Genomic DNA, 22,263 nt, shown 5'->3' with positions numbered 1-22,263 from the left:
CAATAAGATTCTGTTTGGACTTGAATAGCCAAATTAATTTTACAGTAGATGACCAAACTTCTGGCTATTATCTGCTGTCGTGAGCTCAGGAAATAGAGCAAGTCATTAAATAATCACAGGGTTGGCGGTTCGGGCCCCGGCTCTTTCAGTCCACTCCAGTGTCCTTGAGCACAACACTGAACTCTCGCCTGCTCAGCTCGCCATCTGTGTGTGTTTATATATCAAAGATGATGAATGCTGTGAGCAAGAAATTGCTACTTGTCTGCTACCTTTCCATGCCACGGCAGATTATAGGGCACTATAATGTATAAATTGACCATGAACTGGCGTGGGACAATTTTCGTACTGTAGGAAACCCTGCTCACTGCCCACTTTCTGTGAGCGGCTTTGCTACAAAATATCCAGTCCTAATACCCATCCAATAAGGCTTCTGGCTTAAGAGTTTCTGTGTGCAGTGATGTAAATAAAACCCTTGTTTTCCCCTATAAACCTAATCCTTGAACTTGTTATGCAGTTTAGCATTTGGAGCATGTTTTTGTACCCCCAGCCTTATCACCGCTTTGCTCCTCCAACCCACTTTTTTCCTTTTCATCCATATCTTTTATTCTTTATCCACTTCCTTTCATTCTTCCCTGTGACCTGGGTATTCTGGCGCAATATAATGTGGCCTGATCACAAACAATACCTAAATTGAAAGCTCATTAATGAAAGATTATGGTTCCTCTGAATAGCCACAATGGGCTTTTATTCTATGTCCATAGATTGTACAAAGAACCAAACACAAAAGGAAATCATATTGACCCCCAGCAGGAGTATGAAAGACCGGAGCACAGCTTTTTTACCAATATTTGAACACATAAGCCTGCTTTTGACTAGAAGAGTAGGCTTACTAGAAGAGTAGGCCCCCATACATCGCTATATTTTGATGTATTTGTAATAAATATGATGGAAGAAATTTATTAAAAAGCAAGAAAAAATCTTGACTACAGCATTTAATATACTTAACTACTGCACTTATTTCTTCCTGCTGCTCCATATTGGATCTCCAAACACATATAAATAGCTACTCAGTAGAAGCAATCAGAGGGCAAAGCAAAGCAAGGGGGTAAACCAACCATGATTACTGTGAGAGAACACAGCAGGAGGTCAAAGAAAAATGTATGGCAGAAGGTAAGAAGGAGCTAATTGGCTTGCTGAGCAGTGAACACAGCCCCATCCATTCTCTTGGCTTTATTAAGACATGCCCTTCATTAGATGAGTACAAAGGGGACAGAGCAATGATCACATTTATCCCGGGGAGGTGGAGCGGTGGCTTTACAGTGTGTGTTTGTGTGTGTGTGTGTGTGTGTGTGTGTGTGTGGGTATATGTGAGTATGTTTGCATGTGTCGCAAGGGGATAGAGGGGGGTCTCCTTGTTTATATGTGTATATACCTTCGTCGCAGTGTGAGCGTCAGAGGATGAGCAGAAAGCCGCCAACAGAGACAAGGATGAGATGGATGAGGTGGGCGACGTGTGTGTGCATGCAGCTGTTTGTGTGGAGACTTTGTCGAGATCCTGGTGGAACACTGCATGTGTGTGCGCGCAGAAGAGATGTTCACTTGTGAGCGCACACCTGCTGTTTGTGTTAAAGCTCGCACGGCCTTACAGAAATACACGGGCTTTCTTATGAATACTCTATACACACAAGCACACATACAAAAACATCCCTGCACACACAGGCAATCAGCAAACACACACTTTAACAAAAAAAATTCCTATTGCCTCTTATATCATCAACCTGCACATCAGCGTTGGCCTCTGCTCAGGGATGGAAATGAGCTTTTAACTACATCTGGCACAATAAATGTATTGTGCTTTGTCACAGTTAAATACACAATAAATTAAATAAATGCATGACATTCACCATCCAGGGTGAAATATGTATCAGCCGCGTCAAGAGAAAGAGACATGTAAGAATAAAAGAAAAAAAGACAAAAACAAAAACACAAGAGGAGAGAAGCCAACTTTGGCGAAGGATAGACCAAAAGAAAAAAATAATGGTGAAACAGCATTTATTGAGGCATCAAGGCTCTCCTTTTACCCAACAAACAGCTGCTATGTGGCAATAACAAAGACGGACTAAAAATGGCATTCCAGTACATTAAAAGCCTTCTAACAAGGCCATGAAGTGGAATTGTTTTCTGCCGTACTTCAGAGTGAACAAGTGTTCGGGAGAGATGCTGGATAAGGGCCGCTCCTTCAAACTATCTCATCAAATGCTCGGCACATTGACCTGCTCTAATCATCATCACCAAGTGGCAATTTAGACAATTATCCCCCCCAAATTTCTCTTTTAAAAGCAAGCATTCTTTTAAATAAAGTGATTTTTTTACAGCACAGCACGCCCTCTCCCATCTTGGACACATTTTAAAAGGCTTAAATATGTAACAGTTTCAACCATATTAATAACAGGTTTGACTTTTAGTTACACATTTGATACTTGAATGTTGATGATGATTGAAAGGCCTGGTTCAATTTCTTTCTTTCTTTTTCTTTCTTTCTTTGACAAACACAGCTGACTAGATTGCATTAGATTAGATAGCGCTTGAGAGTAAACGATCATTCTTGACTTTGGAAACAGAAGTTTGATAAAGAAAAGTCTCAACACAAGATCTGTTTATTAGCTTTTTCTGAATCTTTCACCTGCATCTTGATTGTGGTGACTACTGAGCTCTCCCTATGACAACCAGGCAATCTCCCTCTAATGAAGTGAACAGACAAACTAATGAAGACCATGCAATCGAGAAAATGACTACTGCATCCACAGTATTATGAGAACAGCAGCGGCAGCCATGAACACTTTGTCTTCTATGTAATTTTCTGGCTTGTGTTTTGATTGTTTCCCCTTCTGCGATGCCTGTTTTTGAATAAACCGAGCTGGACTGTTGGCCGTTCTGAAGAGGTGAGTTTTGATAAGTGATTTGAACATGGATGGATCGATGCAGTCTCTGATGTGTTTGGAGAGAGAGTTCCAGAGGGAGGGGGCTTGGTCCCTAGTGGTGGAGACAGGAGGCTGGCATTATAATAACCAGAATGATTAGATTCAAACAGATAATTCAAAAAAAAAAATATTTGCTGCAAAGAGTAGTGATGCGCATGAATATTGATGATGTTGATGATGATTCTTTGGTGTCTGACTTGACGAAGACATCAGTTTTTTGAACATTATTTATAATATTTTAGCTGTAGCTGGCATCCCTAACAAACACCTCCCAGCAAACGGCTGCAAAGGCTGTTTACCAAACTGCATTACCGGATACTTATCTTAATACCTAACTTTCAGCCTTGGGAATTCCATCCTTCGAACTTTTATGTGGAAAGCCTGTGAGTCATTTCAGGCAGACGGTTTAAATTATCTCTGCAGAATAAATCAAACACACCCTTTGCAACGAGGCATTGCCCACTCTATCCACTCTTGTTCTGGCAAAGCTGCTGCTGCTGCAACACTACTGCATCCACCTGTAGGCTCTAATTAAGTCCACCCCCTGGGGGAATTTTTTTAAATATTTGCACATAGTATTGTATTTGCACAGAGTATTCACTGATAATAATGTGTGCAGATAATAACAAATTGGTTCCACATGATTTGGCAGAGTGAAATATAATGAACGCCGGCCAAGACGAGTGAGAAATGTGTTATTTTGTGGCCGACATGTCATCATTACATGAGCAACACTCTCTACAGTTTATTCTCACGTTGAACTATAAACTTGGCTCGATAAACAGCAGTGCACACATGGGTAGCTATGAAGTTCGACTGACAGTTTGGCAAACATCTCGTTAACAGCACGTGTGTGTGTGTGTGCTTGCGTGCACGTCCGTTTGCTTTCCAGCCACTGTGGTCTGCAGAGGAAGTGAAGGATAGGAAAAGTAGACTTCTCTTTTCTCCTCCTCCTGTCTGCGATTCCCCTGCTGTAACCTGCCCATACATTATTGAGCGCTGAAGAACATTGTTCTACAGTGTTAATTTTTCAGGAGGCCAGGGCTGGAGTGCAGACACACCCCATCCCTAAGCCGTGGGTTAGTCAGGTCACTGATGCGTACCGTCTCGTGCAGTTGTGTGTTTGTTCATTTATTTCCTCTGACTGCACTCATACAGCGCTCATGGTATCTGACCAAGAGTCTTAAAGTCTGTCATAAAATCATATAGTAAATGCTTAGATTCCTCACACACGCTTACCATTTAAAAATGACCAAATTCTTTGTCACCTGATGTAAAAAAAAATCTCTCCTGGCAGATGTTTGAATAAAATCTTGCAGCGCATTTTATTTTGAAAGGAAGATGTGGGCTTAAATGCTGTCTATATTACTGCATGAGGACCTCAGTGGAGCATAGCAAAGGTTACCTGCAGGGATGTTTCATGCAGGATTTTTAGCCATATGATCCTGACACATGAGATGCTGCTCAGCTTTATTGTGTCCCATAATACAGGAATTGATTTGCCTCCATAAACATAATAGCATAATATGCTCAGTGCTCTGTGCTCCACACTCCAGCACTAAGGAGATTTTTCTTTCTGGATCTTGTGGGAAATTAAACCAGCTTGCTCCTGAGCAACCACACACGCACACACATTCCTAAACACACACATATGTAAAATTTCCGTGTGGCAGAAAAAAGCAATTACATAAAAGTAACAGGAATGGAGGCATGTATTGGCATACATTAAATCGCATTTTCTTTCATTTTATAGTGCATAATCTTTCCCACATTTGTGTATGAAAACTTTTTTTCTTTGTGTAGCTCTGTTTCACGGCATTAGCTGCTTAGTGTAGCTTTGCAAGTCATTATTGGAGGTGGGGAAAGGATTGCTGTGGGGTAAGAGATAAAGGTAAGCACGCAAGCTGAGAGCTTAGCCTGTCATGGCTAAAGGTTAGCTCATAGATTTACAGCTGCCGTCCCTCTTTGCTCAGGCTGTTTGAAGAGGTAGACTCTTTTAATGTTTGAGCTACTGTGATTGATTGTGGCCAGACACTTTTGTCTTATCCTTACACTGGAGGAAATGAGAGCAGAGGGGAGGACAGAAATATGAGTAATATCAGTTTTCAAACTTTTGAGGCTCAGACTCGTGCTAACCTACAAGGGGTTTTTTTAGGTGTCCACATTGACTTACTGTAAATTGTTCTGTTACTGACTAATCTTGTGATATCACTGACCAATGGGTCCCAACCTGTTCAGCTTGTCAACTCTTGTGGTTAAAACAAAGTAAAGTCTACCAGCTACAAATTATAACATTGCAGGTCGCTGCAACTACATTCTTCTCAGATTCTTCCATGCTCTCCAGAGGTAAAGTATCTCATGTTTTACAAGGAAAGGTTTACTAAAATATCTGAAAAAGCAGCAAAAATATGCTTTTTCTTCTTTTTTATCTTCTCAATCATCTTCTGATCCCTTGGGGGGAACCTGGCCCACAGGTTGGGAACCAGCATCCTAGAATAGAGTGAACGTATCAACACCATAGCAACATCATATCTAATGAATGCAAGATGTGGATATGGCATGTGTTGTAAGCTGATGTCTGACTAAATACCTAAATCTAAATGCTAAAAACTATATAGATAAAAAATACAAATTAATAAACAGAAATCACTGATGAACATGTGACCTTGGAGGGTCCATTGTCTCCTTCCCACTTCAGTCTCCCAGACAATGCAGGAGTCTGTGGTCTCTCAGCGTTAGAACACCAGCAAGAGCAGAGATTAGTGACCAGCAGCATGGCCTCATGGGAAATGCTGTGCTGCAGGCGAGGAGGAGGAGGCGTCACAGTAATACGCTGGAGACTTGCCAAAAGCTGTGTGCTACAGCAAGATGTGTGTGTTTGTGCATGTCTGTGTTTGTGGATACGCGTGTGTGTGAACAGAATAGTGAACAACTGATTGGTTCTGTATAATCTAGGTGCCATATATGTGTGTCCAGGGTATGGACACAGTGGAAATCAGCAGCTGGCCTTGGTTTCATTGTCTCTTAGGGATGAGTAAAATATCAGTCAGCAGACAGACACACACACACAACTGCCAAACCACTCTCAGGCCGGCAACAGATACTCACAAAAACTGTACAGTTCTGAGATATATACACACACAACACACACATTCTCAGCACAAGGGCCAGGCCAGTGTGCTAAATAAAGACAGACAGTAGAACAGATTTTCACACCCAGCGGGGCCATTAGCAGCTCAGTTAGACCACCAGCAAACTTCCATCCTCATCAGCATCACAAAAACACACATCCAGACACCTGCCATCAAAGAATGCCACATACACACACACACACACACACACACACACACACACACACACACACACACACACACACACATGGCAGGCATAAACAAATCACATTCTTGTAGACCCCAGGAGTCCACATAGGCTACGTATAAACATTCATTCACATCCATACACACCTGTGATTCATGAATAGTGAATCTGGTCAACAACTGGCAACACCAGTGAGTGAAAACTTTTGGATATGCAAGATAAAAAAGTATAAGCATGCACCTGTATGTGTGTGTCTGTATGTGTGGGGCCCCCAGGCTTCAGCTGAAATATGTATGCTGTGTCCGGGAGCAATGGGCTCCTGAGGATTAGGCTGGGAGGGAGGTTGCTACTTATGGTTGCCACTGCAGCACCATAGCCTTCTGGGAACTGGAAAGGAGCCTGTATGTGCGTCGACTGCCTGACTTATCTGTGAAAACTCAGCCATGTGGTGAAGAAAACGTGCCATCTGTAAAGCTGGCGAGATACATTGAGAAGAACTCAGGTGCATTCACTTGCATTTTTGTAAAAGTTGTAAGAGGCTATTTCCCCTACGACGGATAAAAGACACAAGCAAACAAACCGGCAAGATTATTTTTAAACATCTACCCACTATTCAACCTGCAACTGCATTACCTTCAGTCCACTGTCTTTTTGTTCACCGTGAAATAAAATCCAGGGACGACCTCGAGAACAGAGTAAAACAACCTTTGTTTAAGGTCATGAATACTTTATCATGCAAAAATGGCATAAATCATAATAAGTCATCTTAAATGATTCATCTGAAGTAAGGAAGCAACGGTGAACAAATAAGAAAAAGTGAAAATTTCATGGTTCAAATGCTGCAGAAACATGATTAAATTCCAAATATTTTTTCATGTGTTTTAATCATTTTCTTGGAAATATTTCTCAAACTTTGATTAAGTTCAATTTTGTTTTATTTGTGTGGCATTAGAACCTAATGACTGATGGTGGTCATGAGAATTGAAAGGGTTATTTTGACCTTTTTAAATTGAGTATATGGAGGGAAATAGGAGAAATGTCCCCCACTATAGCTCTTGTTATTTTAGAAATGAATTTTCCAAGTTCTTCTCAATTATGAATTCTCACCCCAGGGCAGGCATTTGTACCTGGCACTGCTCTCATTAATGAGAGAGCTGATTTAATTGACTGTGTTCTGCAGACTGGTTTGTGAGCGTCTGTCTGACACACTAACCTGCACGAACACATGGCACACACACACATGCTCACATGCCCCAGCTTTGAGTCGACTTGGGCCGTGGCCCCAGGGAGCGTCCTCCGGCATGAGCTATGCTGTATGCAAATGAGGGGCATCTATCACACAATAATTGCTTTGTATTGCACAGGAAGCACTCAGCCGCACAGTGGAGGCTGGAGATGGGCTGGGTTTGGTTTTGTGTTCACATTCATTGGAAGTGAATAAGAACTCATTGGTCATTGTGGGTGTGATTCTGCATTTCATTACATGGCGGTGGCATAAGACAGGCGGTACAGTGTGGTAGCTAAGCCTCATTTATCAATAGTTGTTTGTAGTTTACAGTGTGCTGCCCTCAGGGTGAGACTAGTATATGTCCTGTAGTTGATTAAATTCTCAATTCTGTCAGTGTACAGCCATCATCTCCTCATGATACACTCAAGTATTTATGCAGCAGAAGAGAATCAGAAAGTGTCAACTACATGTTACACATTCAAGCTCCTTCTGGTAGTGTGACACGTAAGAATTATTCCCTCTGAGATAATAATCCATTTTCATTTCATTTAATTCTTGTCACAGCCATGTTATAATAGTGTTCCTTTTAATTTCACAGTTGTTACAGTTATGTAGGTATGGTGCTGGCGATTTCAAAGAATAGCATTCGGTGGTGAGTGACACAAATGAATGATGCAGCATGTGCTTGTCTGGTTGCTTTAAAGGCGTGGCTGCCAACTGTTCAATTTAGATTACAGTGAAATTCGGCATCTGTGAAGTCAGTGCATATTATCAGCAGGTCTTCTGTGACCTACGTACCTACCGCAGGGGTCAGGGTCACTCCTCATACGCCAGGAATTTGTTAAAATTCACAATTTAAAAGCATTTTTAGATGAAAAGCCAGACCAATAATCATGGTCGATGATGAGTACGTGTTGTTAATGAGTATACTTGCCAACCTCCAGACTAAATCAGGAAATCCAACCCAACCAGGGTATCTGGAGACCTACTCCAAGAAAATAGCTAATTCCACAGTTTTCCTGCATTCGAGTGAATTTATGGAGTAATTGTGTTGCTAAAATGTGGAGTACCTCCATCTACAAACAGGAACACTGCAGGAAAAGTAAATGAAGGGGAAAAAAACGTATTGTTCAAAGACGATGGATCCAGACATTCTGTTCAGACAACAAACAACTACGTTTCAAATGATTATCAATGTGTGAAAAATCAACACATTCTTAACGTGTTTGCACACACTGTTTGCACATAGTTATCATTTTGAAAACCATTTGCGCTGTTGGGCTTTCCATAGAACTGGATGTGCAGCGTGAAAAGCATCAGTTGTGTGAGTCTCGCAGTCAACATGTGAAAGTTTGCAGCCCTGTTAAAAGTTCTATCCATCTGACATTCAGAACATTAATATAGCATTAAACAACACTGGCAATAAGCTGCACAGTCGTACGCTCATAGGTGTGTTCATGTGTTAGCGATGCTCCACTGCCGTTAGGTGCAGGGCAGGGAGAGTTCAGTTGGTTTATCAGAGCTCTTTTGCTTAAAACAAATGACTACTACAACTGCAGCAGAGGTTGATGAGAGGTCCAAGACTGAACCAAACAGTGAAGGTGAGATGAATGACACTGCAGAGTTTGGTGATAATTTCTGAGAGTTTAATATTCATAGTCATTGCTGATATAACAATATTACTTAGTGCAGTTTTCATTGCGTTATTATCATTAGTAGTCAGAATTGTAGTAACTAGTCACTATTTTCTGACTTTTATAGAATAAGCTATAAATCAACTCCTAGAAAAATAACTGACATATAAATCGTTAACGAAAATAGGTATTAGTTGCAGTTCTAAGCCATTATGTCAGCACATAGTCCCCAGAGTGTTTTTCTCCTGCTGCGTGTGCTGATTCCACAGTTAGATATCACTGATGAACTCTCATGGAGTTCCTAATGAGAGCGCCTACTGGAGATACTAATCAGTGATCAATGTTTCTCTGGCCTCACACCTTCCTGAGGGTAAATGAGTATCTGTGTATGGTTGATACGGTATTTCTGCTCACGGTTTGTTTGCATAACCCTCACTCCCTTTCACTGCATTGCTGTCTGTCTCTTCCTGTCTCCCTCTTTCTTCTGCCTCCCCCCTCATTCTCTTTTATCTCCCCATCGTAGATAAAAGCAGAGCGCACATCGCCAGGGAACAATTAGTCTCGGCCATCCCAAATCACTATTGCACATCTCAATATCCCTCATTTTAGCAGCCTATCTTCCTCTGTGCCAGGCATAGAATTAACCCACACTGCTTTGGGAGATGCCCAGGCACTCCAACTCTAAAGGCACCTCAGTCTCTCTTACATTTTATCTCTATTTTGCATCTATTAAACCCTCTGTCTGCAATGCTGCTCTCTCATATATCATTTTCACTACTCCTTCTTCTTATATCACTTAACCTAAGTTTTCCCCTTTCTTCGGGTTCATTGTGTATTCTTCCTTTGCACTGACAGAGACTTCACTTCACAGTGTGACTTTCTGATTAGCCGTGTCTGTGTCTTGGCTCTGCTTTTTGTGCTTCTGCTGTGTGGAGTCTTTCTTCATGTTTGACTAGCTTAAGGGATCAGATTTTAACAGAACACAGCACAGTCAGGATGACAAGGGGCACAATTTTGAACTTGAAAATGCTAGGTAGTGATGTGAGTTGAATCTGACAGATCAATACTGTTTGGTGCTTTATTGAGTCTCCTCTGTCTTCTTCTATTTGTTATAAATATTTATTCAGGCCAGCCTACGGGCTGGTACCCTCTCAGGTTCTTAAAAGTCAGAAGTTCACCCAAAGTACTGTTTATAAATATGCATTGATAAAGTGGTTGAATTTATGAATATTCGTTATTGACTTATTGAGAGATGTCATGCACCTTTGACCCACAAACAACTACTGTTCATATGTTGGTAATTTCACAAGTTGTTCTTCATTATGTACCTTTGTGTTATACCATATTTTATATCTTTGGGTTTCTGTTCATTACTAATTATCAGCTTCCTTGACATAACTTTCAATCTGCAGTGCATTTTGGGGTAAGATGATTAGCCATCTGCATTTTTTCATAACTTTGTACACTGAAGTATACAAGTAGTTCCCAGTTGATTATGTACAGCAGCCCTGATATGAATCCTGCATTAGATAGGATAGATTGTTCAGTTTTTGTTTTGTGGACTGTTTTAGAGAGGTGTTAATTCAACTGCATGGTCATTTTGGAGGCTGTAGCTCGTGGTGCTATTGAATTGTATTACATAATGCTGAGAAGTGTTTCTAATATTGGGTCGACAAAATATCACAGTGGCATAAACAAGAGTTGTATAGTCGATCACCAGTACTTTCAAATGAGATTATTTAGACCTGGAAACTAAGGATTTTTATCAGATAGTTTACCTCCATGGTTAGACACCTTACCTCACTCTATACTATTAGTTTACTGCTGCGGCTTCCTCAAGTACCGTATATTTCCAAGTAGTAAATCTGTATCTTGGAGTGAAAGCTTGTAAATCATCTTTGCTCTCTCGCTCTAATTTACTTTCATCCCGTATTTTCCCCTCCATTCCTCCTCTTATCAGTCTACCTCCAGTGGATTTGTCGAGCCGAAATTGAAGAACAAAATATCAGCACTATAGATCATTTTGACAGTTTAATTTCAATGCCTGATTATCAGTCAATCTGATAATTATATTATCCAACCATCCAATTAATGTGTTCTATATTTACAATGATCATCAAGTAAGCTCTCCATTTTTGCCTCATTTATCAAGGGTGAGATATTAGAGCCACAAGGGACCTTGACAGTTTGTGTGTGAGGCTTCTTGATTGAGATATAAAAAATCGCTGTGTGTCTGTTGCCACGCTCAGTATGTGCATCACCCTGTGGAGAGGTTCTCACTGGTCTTCCTCAATCCATTCCTCCACACTCAACAGAGCGTGTTCAAGAAACACAGAAAGAGCGAAAGACAAAGCGAAACGGAGTGGAGGCGAACGAATGGTGAAAGGATTTCATGCCTCCTCCTCGGCTTCGCTCCTCTCCTGTCTGCACTGTCTAGCTTGGAGGAAAGTGGTGCACAGTGCACACACAAATACGCACAGCAGGAGATGCAGGAGCAGTCCTCCATGACATGAAGCCTCTGCTTCCTCTTCCCTGTTAGCCAGACATCTCTGACACTCTCTGAGCAAGTCAACATTACCCAGCACAAGCAACAGTGCCTCGCATGAGATTAGGTAGCACCAAATGGGAGACATTCAAAGAGGTTTTTTTTCTGTCTGGAGTGTGGCAGATTGGTGCACATGCCCGTGATAATCAAGTACTGCAGTTTACTTTGTCTGTGGTGAGATCCTACCATCTGACCTACAATCTGTTACAGTCAGATAAATGTAAGCATCAACTGTAGTTGTCTCTCTGTTCAAGTATTCCCATGGAAATGTTTTTCAGTAGTTTGACAACTCAGTGTTTGCTCCTCATCTATGCCTACTTAAGTCTGTACACATTTGTGCCTGCGGGTTTATGGATGTGTGTGGGATTTAAGAGTGGGTGTTCTTTATTAGAATGCTTTTGAGGTATTTTCCATACACTTAGTTTAGCATCAAGATGTCTCAATAACAGAAATTAAAAAACTTAAATTCCAAACTCTGTTCTTTACTCTTTACAGATGACGTGCCTCCGTACTTCAAGACAGAGCCGGTGCGTAGCCAGCTCCATCTGGAACGCAACAGGCTGGTGCTGACTTGCATGGCCGAGGGAAGCTGGCCACTGGAGTTCAAATGGATCCACAACAGCACAGAGCTGACACGCTTCTCACTAGAGTACAGGTGAGCACTCACTGAATAACTTGATCAAGAGAGAGAGGAGAGAGACAAAAAGTGAGAAAGCTGCATTATGATTGGTTGATTGACAGCTATGATGATTGGTCCAATAAATGGGACGGATTATTTGATCTTGTCAGAAAGCTGCCATACTTGCACCAGTTTATTATGATACAAAACCAACCAATCTCAGTGTAGCACTTACTGCATTCTGGCCTTACAATGGTCATAATGTACAGAGGAAGTGATTACAGTGACCAGTAGCTCTTAAACGTTGGCATGTTGTATGATTTGAATACAATAAGACTTATCAGATCGAACATTATTGATTAAGTACCTCAGAGGTGAGGGTGCAGCAAAGTCAAGTATTGGTTTGGAAAAAGTAATGCAAACACTGAAAAGTGTAACAGTCTCTAATAGAATGCAGATGATTTGGTGTAATTCTAATTTATTGTGCTTGTTTCTTAGTTTAAATTGAGATGAAAGATACAGTAGATATGTAAAATGAAGGTACAGTTAAGGCTTAGAACTGTTATCAGTTCTGTAGTTATTGTGTCACTGTAGGGCTGTATAGTGTTCTGCATGCACAGTTATAGTTTAGTTTATTATAGTATAGTTTCATCACGGAACATCCTACTAAATAAAGAATTAGGTCTTGCTATTTTGCTTGTTCTCGCTTTCTCCTCTTCGCCTCTGCCTCGCTCCTTACCCCTTGTGACTCCGTGACCTCCATCACTCTCTCTAGAGAGGCAGCACACAAGTGAGAGCCGTGAATGAGAGTTAGAGCAGGAGATAAACCGTCTTTAATGGTAACTGGAAGATCTGGGACGTGGCAAACACTGCTCTTATCTCGGAGAGCGGTGTGTCTGCACTGAGTGTGTTGGTGTGGATGCGTGTGTGCCGACAGCAGTGTAAATGAAGCACTGGAGGATTGAAAGAAAGCTCGTTGACACACACTTTGCTGATCGTAGCTGAACCGTTGTGGGCATATGTGAGAAAGAGTGTGTATGTGGAAACAACAGAGGCTAAATGTACAAGCAGCATCAGCCGTGTTGATGCAGCAGGGCCTTTCTGCTGACAATCTCTGGAGACAGATAAGACCAGAGTGGGAACATTGGGATAGGAGGGCAGAAGTGACACACACACACACGTTATAGCAATTGATCAGAGTGGACTGTACTGGAGAAAATAGTATTAATAATATTTATATTGGGTTAGTGAATGAGTGCTAGAATAGGTGATTAAACACAAATCTGTGCAGGATTCTGTGTGTGTGAGTCAGTGTATGTATACTGTATAGAAGAATGACTTAAGCCCAGTTCAAATGGACACTTCAGATTAGCAGAGAATGTAATATTTTCTCAAACTTGTTTTTAACCCCAGGGTGCTCCGGCATGATGTGGGTGGAGTTAGCTGCTAAAATACAATAACAAAGACACCCACAGGGTATAACATGTTCCCCAAGAAACAGAGGCGTGCAAAAAACGATGCATCTAATACAACATACCAATATAGCCAGTATTGATTGTGTTGCCACAGCTTAAGGACTGCTTTTATTCAGTATTTTACAACAGTAGTCTGTAATTGTGCAGCAAAGTGTGGTGTAACTGAGAAACATATTGATCTGCGACCGTTGTTCAACTTTTAGGTGCATTTGTTTTGTTTTGTCAGCACCATTATTGGCCACCAGGTTAGACTGGCTCAACTGGTGCATGGTGCAGCATTCCCTGTTTCAATATCATGACTCAACAAGGTATAGCTGTTGGAATAAAGTAAACTACAGGAATCGTTAATAGTGACACCCCTCCCATACTAACAGATAACATTACCAAATAAACCTAAACACTAACAAATCACAATTGCTTGGTTTACATTTCAGAATGATCCATCAAAGTGTGCTATGTACCATCGCAACATTCTGTTTCAATAGAAAATACATCACAAAGGAAGTAAAGATGTGATCTCAAGGGCAAGTGCAACATTCGTACCACCTTTTGTGTATTTGTGCGATGAACATAAAGTGTACCAATTCTTTTCCTTGTGTATTTCGGCAGCTTTCTGCATGTGAAAGGGTACTGTGTGTGTTTGTCGTTTGTGTGCGGGCGTGCAGTCCTTCTCATCCCTCAAGTCGGCCTTTCTCTGTGCCAGGAGAGTATTTGAGCAGGACAGACCCCCATATTAATGAGGTTATGGTAGAGGTCCCCAGCGCTGAGTGCTGCTTTAAATATTGACACCGTGCGACTTGACCTTGTGTCCTCTGGCAACCAATCAATACTTCAAGGTGTGTATGTGTGTTCGTGTGCCTGTGTGTGTGGGCATTACTATTCAACATGTAGGTGCGAGTGTGCGCGAGAGATAAAGAGAGTGCTGGAAGAGGTAAGAGAGTGGCACAGTTTTAGTGATCGACTGTGGGGAGTGCCACACTCAGGCTCAGCACTGACTGCTGTCATATAAAAGCAACATTACCTACCTAGTAGCCAACCAGCCACACGCACGTGTATTAACACCATTTTGCCAGCATCCTTCTTTCTTTGTTCCCAAATAATCATCGAAACGATTTATCTCCACATTCTAATTAGATTTAATTTAGATTGAAGATTGCATCCAATACAATTAAGGATTTTTGAACCCCTCAGCCAGTGAATTATCCTGCACACAATGCTTCAGTAGATCAATCGGTGTGAAAATACACATCACAGCACATGACCAAAACCTCAAGGGCATTTACCTGGCACACCACCAGTCTTTATGCTGCCAATTAACCCAGAAACTTAATTAAGAGAGTTAATTATTAATCAAATCTCAAGAGTCATTTTTGTTTGTCAATTGGTTCTTGGCTGGGCTGGTGGAATGTAGCCTCTGTTTTGTTGTAGGGAATAGTTACCTTTTCTCCAAATCCTCTTGTTGTCCCTAGACACACAGATGGCAAAAAATGTCTTAAGTGACTTAAAAAATACTGAATAAAAGCAAAGTAGAAATGGTATAATCAACAGTCAGTGACAAAGGAAAATTAAATAGCGTGATGAGAGAGTCGGAGACAGACTTAACAGTCTCAGCAAGTTAATGCAAACTGACTTTTCATCTCTATGTACTTATTGCCCATTGTCAGTTTTTGAGGAGTGAAAATTAGTTTTCCCTACAACACAATCACAACAAAAAAACAAGTGCTTTCTTGCTCAAGTTTTGCGTTTTACAATTAAGACAGAAAACATCACAGAAAATAGGATTAATACTTTGACAGCTATCATAATGAGGTGTCATTTCAGTCTTTCCACTAATGACTGATCTCTGCAAAATGTGACAGTGTTTTCAGAAGTAGACCAGCAATGCATTTGTATTTTCCATACATGTTTGTTCAGGTTTTTTGTTTTTCCTGAAGTGAGAGATGAAAACTAAAGATAGATGTATGGATTACATTGCAGTCATGTATTTCCTGAAAATCCACTTCCCATCATCCTACCTCTCCTCACTCTCTTTCATCTTTCCTCTTTGTTCATCCCATCTTCCTCAGTTTAATCCACGCATACGTGAACTAGAACCAAGCATTCACTTTTTTTTTTTTTTTTTCAACCAATTTCATGGTGGCTCTGAACAAATTAACACTAGTTCAATACAATATTATTCCATGTCTGGGGGAAGAGATGATGAGCTCAGCTTGCTAACGAGATGGAAATGAAGGAAAAGCAGGGGGCAAAGTAGTGGTTGATGACAGCATGTTTTCTATGTGTGTGTGTGTGTGTGTGTGTGTGTGCAAAGTGATATCTGTCTTTGGAACCCACACACCAAGAAATATTCTGTCGAATTTAAACACATGACTGAGCTTCAAACTATGTAATTTAATGACGAAATGTTACTTGCAACTTGTGTATTGTTGTTGTTTGATTCTATTTCTGAATATTTACAGGTTCCAACTCGTAATGATGTTTTTTTTTTTCTATAATCACAGCAATCATCTATACATATATAGCAAGAATAGAAAACAAATTGTGTTGAGAGCCTTTTTCATCTGATTTTGGCTGCCACAAACAGTAATTTGTCATAAACAATGCAAAAACCCCCAGAGTCCTCCAGAAACCGACAAAGTGGAGACAGTTAAAATGTCCTCCCTTCATATTTTTCCCTTTGCATTCTCCATAAATAACTTAAACACTCATCCAAAATAGTTTGCTTGTTAGCAAGTTGCAAGCAGTAGGATGTTCCGTGTGTATCTGTGCAGATGAAGAAGAGGGTTAAGGTGTATGTTGAGAAAATGAAATGTGATGAAATTAACAAAGCATTGAAAAAGACCATGAGATTCAAATTCGCCTGTTCACTCACTGTCACGCTCATTTGTTTCACTGGGGCACGTTAAATTGTTTTTGTTGAGCCAGTTTGTTACACTCTTTCTCTACTTGATCTAAGCACACTTCCTCCACATCTGCTCTAATTTCTGCCCTTGTCGAAGTCCCTGAAGAGCCCTTACATTGTGAATAAAAGCAATGTAAAAATGATAAAAATAAATAATAAAACCTGTAGAGCCACTTCACTAAAATGACAGTATCCTTGAATAGTCTGCTAATGTAATGATGAGCCACAATTTCCCCGTAAAAACTGAATATTAACTGAACGTGAGTTAACAGACTTTCTGATACATCAGCAACAGATGTTGGTTATTTACTGCTCAATGAAGGGGTTGATTAGTTGAATAAATTCAATCAGATTATTTGATATCATTTGCTTTTGTTATCCTTGTTCATTTTGTCACCACATTAGGTCTAATCAGCGATATTCATGTTCAGCAAAAAGTGCACCAGTAACATCCAATTACAGGCAGAAAACTTGTCCACGCTTGGGTCTGCACTTGAACCACATCATGTCAGGGACTGGCAGGGCTCGGACAGAGCCACCATCTCTCTCTGGATGACCTTAATGGATTCCCCTCAGTAACTAAAAATCATCCATTTTCTATCTCTGGCATTCTCCTCCACAGCCCCCAGATACAATAGATTTAGATACAATAGAGTGAGTGAGGCAGAAAGGGTAAGTGAGAGAGTGAGAGAGAGAAAAAACAGACAACATTTGTTTTCTTATGCACATTTCAGTGTCACTGCACTCTTGGCAGGTACAGCTGCTTTTCTAATGGGTGATCCTCAGCCAGCACAATGAAACATTCCTGTATGAGCAGAACATGAACAACTAGGCTGAATGTTCAACCATTCCCATGAAAGTACTTTCCCCTGATGAAGGGAGTACCATTCACCAGCATGTGGTGCATAACGTGTTGCTGTGTTTCCTTAAACTGTTCGGTTTATCATGCTCATGACTGTGTTGACAGAGTGTGGCATGATTTTGCATCATGTTGTGTCTACAGTTTGATATGGTGTGATAGAAACATACTGGTGAGGTTCCCAAACGTTTAGAGCTGACCCACATTCAAAGGGGTCTGGCGGGGGTGTTGGTGTGTGCATGCTCCTCTCTGATTTAAACAGACCCACACAATATTCCAAAAGAAAATGTGCGGCTGCTGGTATCATGCCGTGAGTGCAATACACCACGTGTCACAGAGTGCATAGAGAAGTGCTGTGATGAAAGTCTTTACATGCAACTGAGATTGGGGGTGGATAGTTAGGAATATGGAATTCATAGCGTGAGTTCAGAAATGAAGTCATTCACACTGACATCAGCTGTTCATGTGTAGCTGTTCTTTTTGAACGTTTTTGATAATGGGGGAAATGTCACAATGGCACAACACTTTATTTTATTAACACAGTATACTAAACTTTCAGTGCAGAAGTTTCAAATGTTCAAGCAGCCGTACGAGAACTTTGCCTAAATATAACTATATATATATTGTCTCATATTAGCAAAGTTTGTTGGCTTCCTGATTTAGCTCAGGAAATATTTGAGATGTGATTTGAACAATTAGTCAACAAGACAAAGAATATGACCCATTATTTGGCAAAAACTTTTGCTATTTTGCTACTTTTTTATTTTTTATTTCAGTTTTTGACAAATGTTGCTTTGTACTTAAGTATTGCAGTTCAATACTCGGCTTTGCAAGTCGGGTGCAACTGCATTGCAAGCTCAAACTGCACCACCCATTATCACAGCCTTCATCTAAGCAGATGCATAGACTTTCACTTATCACATATTTATGATACAGCAGCCATGTGTGCCTGTGCTTTCTAGTATAATATCACATCTAATAATTCAACATCAAACCAACAACGGCTTCAGAGATCACTATGTTAAGGACTTTATACATTACAACAATGTCTGTTCAGCTCTGGGGAAAATGAGGGTGACAAATCATAAATCAGACAAATGTATATATAAAAAAGTCTTACAAAGTACAGTTGAGTAGTCGTCAGAATAGTTAGGATAAATTGTCTCCATCAGACGGTTGTCAGTCTGTTTTATCCTTAGAGGAGATAGGGCATGTGGGGGTTGTCCTCCTGGGCCTGTGGACAAATTACCCACTATTGATTTCCAGTAGTTTAAGCCAGAAGTCTCCATTACATGTCATGTGTTATATGTGGTGGGTATTAAGAGGAGACAACAAGATCAGAATGAAGACCATCATCCTTTTGAATTTAGAAGATGATCTCAATACATGATTCAATACGCTCAGGGGACATCTCTCAAAAATATATAGTGCAATATCGATTTGCTTTTGAACGATGAGGAGCTGCTCTCAGAGACATCACCTATAGCTCGGTGAAGAGCTGGAAATGTGTGCGTTTGATTGTCTGTCAATGTATTGTCTGATGATGTATTGTCACATGGTAGCATTTCATTTCACTTGTTGCTCTGTGTGGTGGCTATTTTAAGTCATGGCATGCAAAGCACAAGCATATAATCACCTTGTTAGAATAATGACACACATCAATCCATTATGGTCCCTAAAATAAACAAGTTATTAGGCTGTCAGACGTGCCACTGTTGTTTATATGATATTTAATTTACAGGCTGTTGGAGTCTTACAAGAGGGCCGCAATGCTGTAAGTGAATTTATTATCATAAGTGACATCAAACTGTTAGAAGAGGGTAGTGACCTTTTCACAAACTCCAAACAATACAATGAAAATAAAGAGACATCATCGAACAAGTGAGCCGTGACCGCTTTTATTATGAGATGTAAAATAATTGTTGCACGACGTGATGCATTGGAAAAGAGACACTTTTTCTATCAAATTACATACAAAGAATTTTTGATGAATGCAAACGCATTGGTGCTGGGGATAAAAGATGCCAGCGTCATTACCAGCTCCACCTCAAGTTATGATGTTTTATGATGTATCATGATTTATTGCCATACAGTTAGGTTAGAATCAGAGTGTGATTGTGATGTGTGTATATGAATTTGTAACTGTATAACCAGTTATTTAAGCAAAATGTTATTGAGGCTAACCTTGGCCACAGGTATGATGGTATTATGAGAACACTCACTTTAAAGTGCACTGCAGTCATCTTCAATCAAGGATTATAGCTTTGCCAATCATCTCCTACCGTCCCTTCATCTTTCCTTTCGTCTTTCTCGATCCTTCCGTCTTTTTCCACACATGCTGCCTTCCTCGTTCTTCAACCCACTTCATGCCCAGTCCTCCCTCTTTCTCGTGTCCCTCTATCCGTCTCCCTGCCACTCCTCCATCTAATCATTTCTCCAGAGTGGGGCTAATTAAAGGGGATCTGACGGAGTGTGCTGACCACAGGAACATCAATCAATCTCTGTCCAACACAGCGAGCCCCCGCTGACTCCCCCAACCTGCTGCCAACGCTCACAGCTCCGCAAAGGTTAATTGTATTCATTATATAAGGGACGGAGCGAAAGCAGGAGACAGAGAGAGAGAGAGAGAGAGAACACTGTCTAAAGTCACCCTGAAGGTTCTGGCTCTGGGGTGAATTCTCGGTAGGCCTCAGCGAGGTTAAACTTGGAGCACCGACACCACCTGTCAGCTATCTCTCTTAATGTCTGCTCCTTCTCCACACAAACTCTTGACGTGACTAACATTTTCACTTTTTTGCCGCTCCCTTCGCTTTCATTATGTTCCATCATCTATTCACCTCATCTCCCCTCCATCTATGCACAACACATATGCGTAATTGTATTAATTTACTTGATGGAACATATGAAAGGAGTCACACATCATTAATAGAGCCTCCTGATTAGTTGATTAAGCCTTAACAGACTTTGGGCTAAAACTCATTTAGTCCTGGGGGTCCAACTGACGCTGCCACTAATGAGGTTTGATACCACTTCATTTTTTTGTTATAGATATTAGCAGCCTTCCAACACACACAACCATTTGTTATGGCAGCACTTCTTCCATTTGTAAAGAGTCCCTTCCAAGCTTTTTTTAAAAAATACCATAAGAGGGAACACACTGATGTTCATAATCCAGCATATTAGCCAGATAATCAGACTAAATAGCATGTTCGTTTTGAAAGATTTCAGTTCAGGAACAGGGATTGTCTTCTTTAGTTGTTACGTAAAAATGTAGTAGTCAGCAACATGTCCATTTTTGTGGACACAGAAGTTGTTGTCGCCAGGAGGAGGATACATGCAGATTCCAGATTTGTTCTGCTAATTCAACAATCTGTGAAGTCGTACCAGTCTCTTCCACATTCGTCGACTTCATTGTGACCTTTTTTTTTCTCAACGTATTTATTGAGATCTAATGATGGTAGCTAGCTTGCTATGTTATAGAATGATGACATCCCCATTGATATTCCCATGTACAAACTTCTAATCGGTTAATTGTGTCTCCAGCTGGGAGAAAAGGACATCAATGAGCACAAAACCAGGCCTGTCTGACTCTGTGTTTCAGAGGTCTGGAACCAGGCTACTACCAAGGTATGCTTTAATGCTTCCTTTTTATGTGAGCGGCAAAGCAAACCAACAGGTGGCTGCTATGAATGGGTCAGTGATGTTGCACTTTGAAATGTAGCCAGAAATTGAGTTTCTTCACACGAACATGTTGGTGACAAATAAAAGGAAAACCTGAGCTCAGTGGATACACAGAAGCAATGCAGATGCGTGCTGAGCACGAGGGGGGGACTGAATGGTTTAATGGGTATGAGTGGTGGCGCCAAATGAGAGAACATCTTTTGAACAGTGGTGTTCAATCCAGTTCAGAGACATAGAATCTGGATTGTTCTGGCAGCTCCTGGGTAGATGTTGGGTTTTTTTCTTAAATTTTTCCCTCTTCAGTATATGTATGTTTGATTATTTATCAGTGTAACATTAAGTTACATTACCCTGAACAACCGCAAAGGCAAATTGACGTGTGGTCCTACTTTGAAGCAGAATTTTTGTCAGCTTGATGAAAACTTAAAGACATTCTGGTTCTCTGTAGACAGATCTGTTCAAATATTTACATTTTGTAGTGGGTTTCATTCAATAAACTATGTATTTGATTATCTAATTTTACTTAGCCTCTTAGAAAGTATCATTTCATTTTGCATCTGTTCTCTGAAGTCTTTTGCAGTCTGTGCTTTTGCCTGAGATCTTGTAGATGTTAATGTATATTTAGTCAACAGCAGAACACTCGAGACGAGTTTATGCGTGTTTATGCGTGTTTTAAAGGATTTCTTTTTTTAATGATGGCTCCTATTATTTATATATATATATATATTCACTCTTCCCAAGAATTTGCTTGTGCAAGAGAACCTCTTGAAGCAAAAGGTTAACTCACACAAATGTTTTTAATAAATTGCGTGTGGTTACCATAGACACTGGGACACCCCATCACTGAAGGTTACAAATTCTGCCTGGCAGTGTAATAAGCACTCTCATCATAGGCACGTGTCATGCAGGAATGTCACAGCAAAGATGGCAAGCACTCCCACAAGAAGTCTTTATTTTGACAAGAATGTGCTGTGCTAGAGTGGCTCGAATTAAACATGTACAATTCGCTGTAGGGTAATTC

The 22,263-nt window shown here is 40.6% G+C and overlaps 1 protein-coding gene across 1 annotated transcript in view; it reads left to right on the top strand.

Moving 5' to 3' along the window:
• The window catches only part of sdk2b (sidekick cell adhesion molecule 2b), a 234,512-nt gene that overhangs the window by 151,534 nt on the left and 60,715 nt on the right, over nucleotides 1–22,263 (top strand). The window contains exon 2 of the mRNA XM_070851575.1: nucleotides 12,202–12,361. Coding sequence (XP_070707676.1) covers nucleotides 12,202–12,361 — 160 coding nt within the window. The remainder of the gene's footprint in view (nucleotides 1–12,201; nucleotides 12,362–22,263) is intronic.

Source organism: Pempheris klunzingeri, chromosome 20, assembly GCF_042242105.1.
Source record: "Pempheris klunzingeri isolate RE-2024b chromosome 20, fPemKlu1.hap1, whole genome shotgun sequence".
Taxonomy (NCBI): Eukaryota; Metazoa; Chordata; class Actinopteri; order Acropomatiformes; family Pempheridae; genus Pempheris; species Pempheris klunzingeri.
The sequence above is the reverse complement of the archived record's forward strand: the minus strand, read 5'-3'. Positions and strand labels throughout refer to the sequence as shown.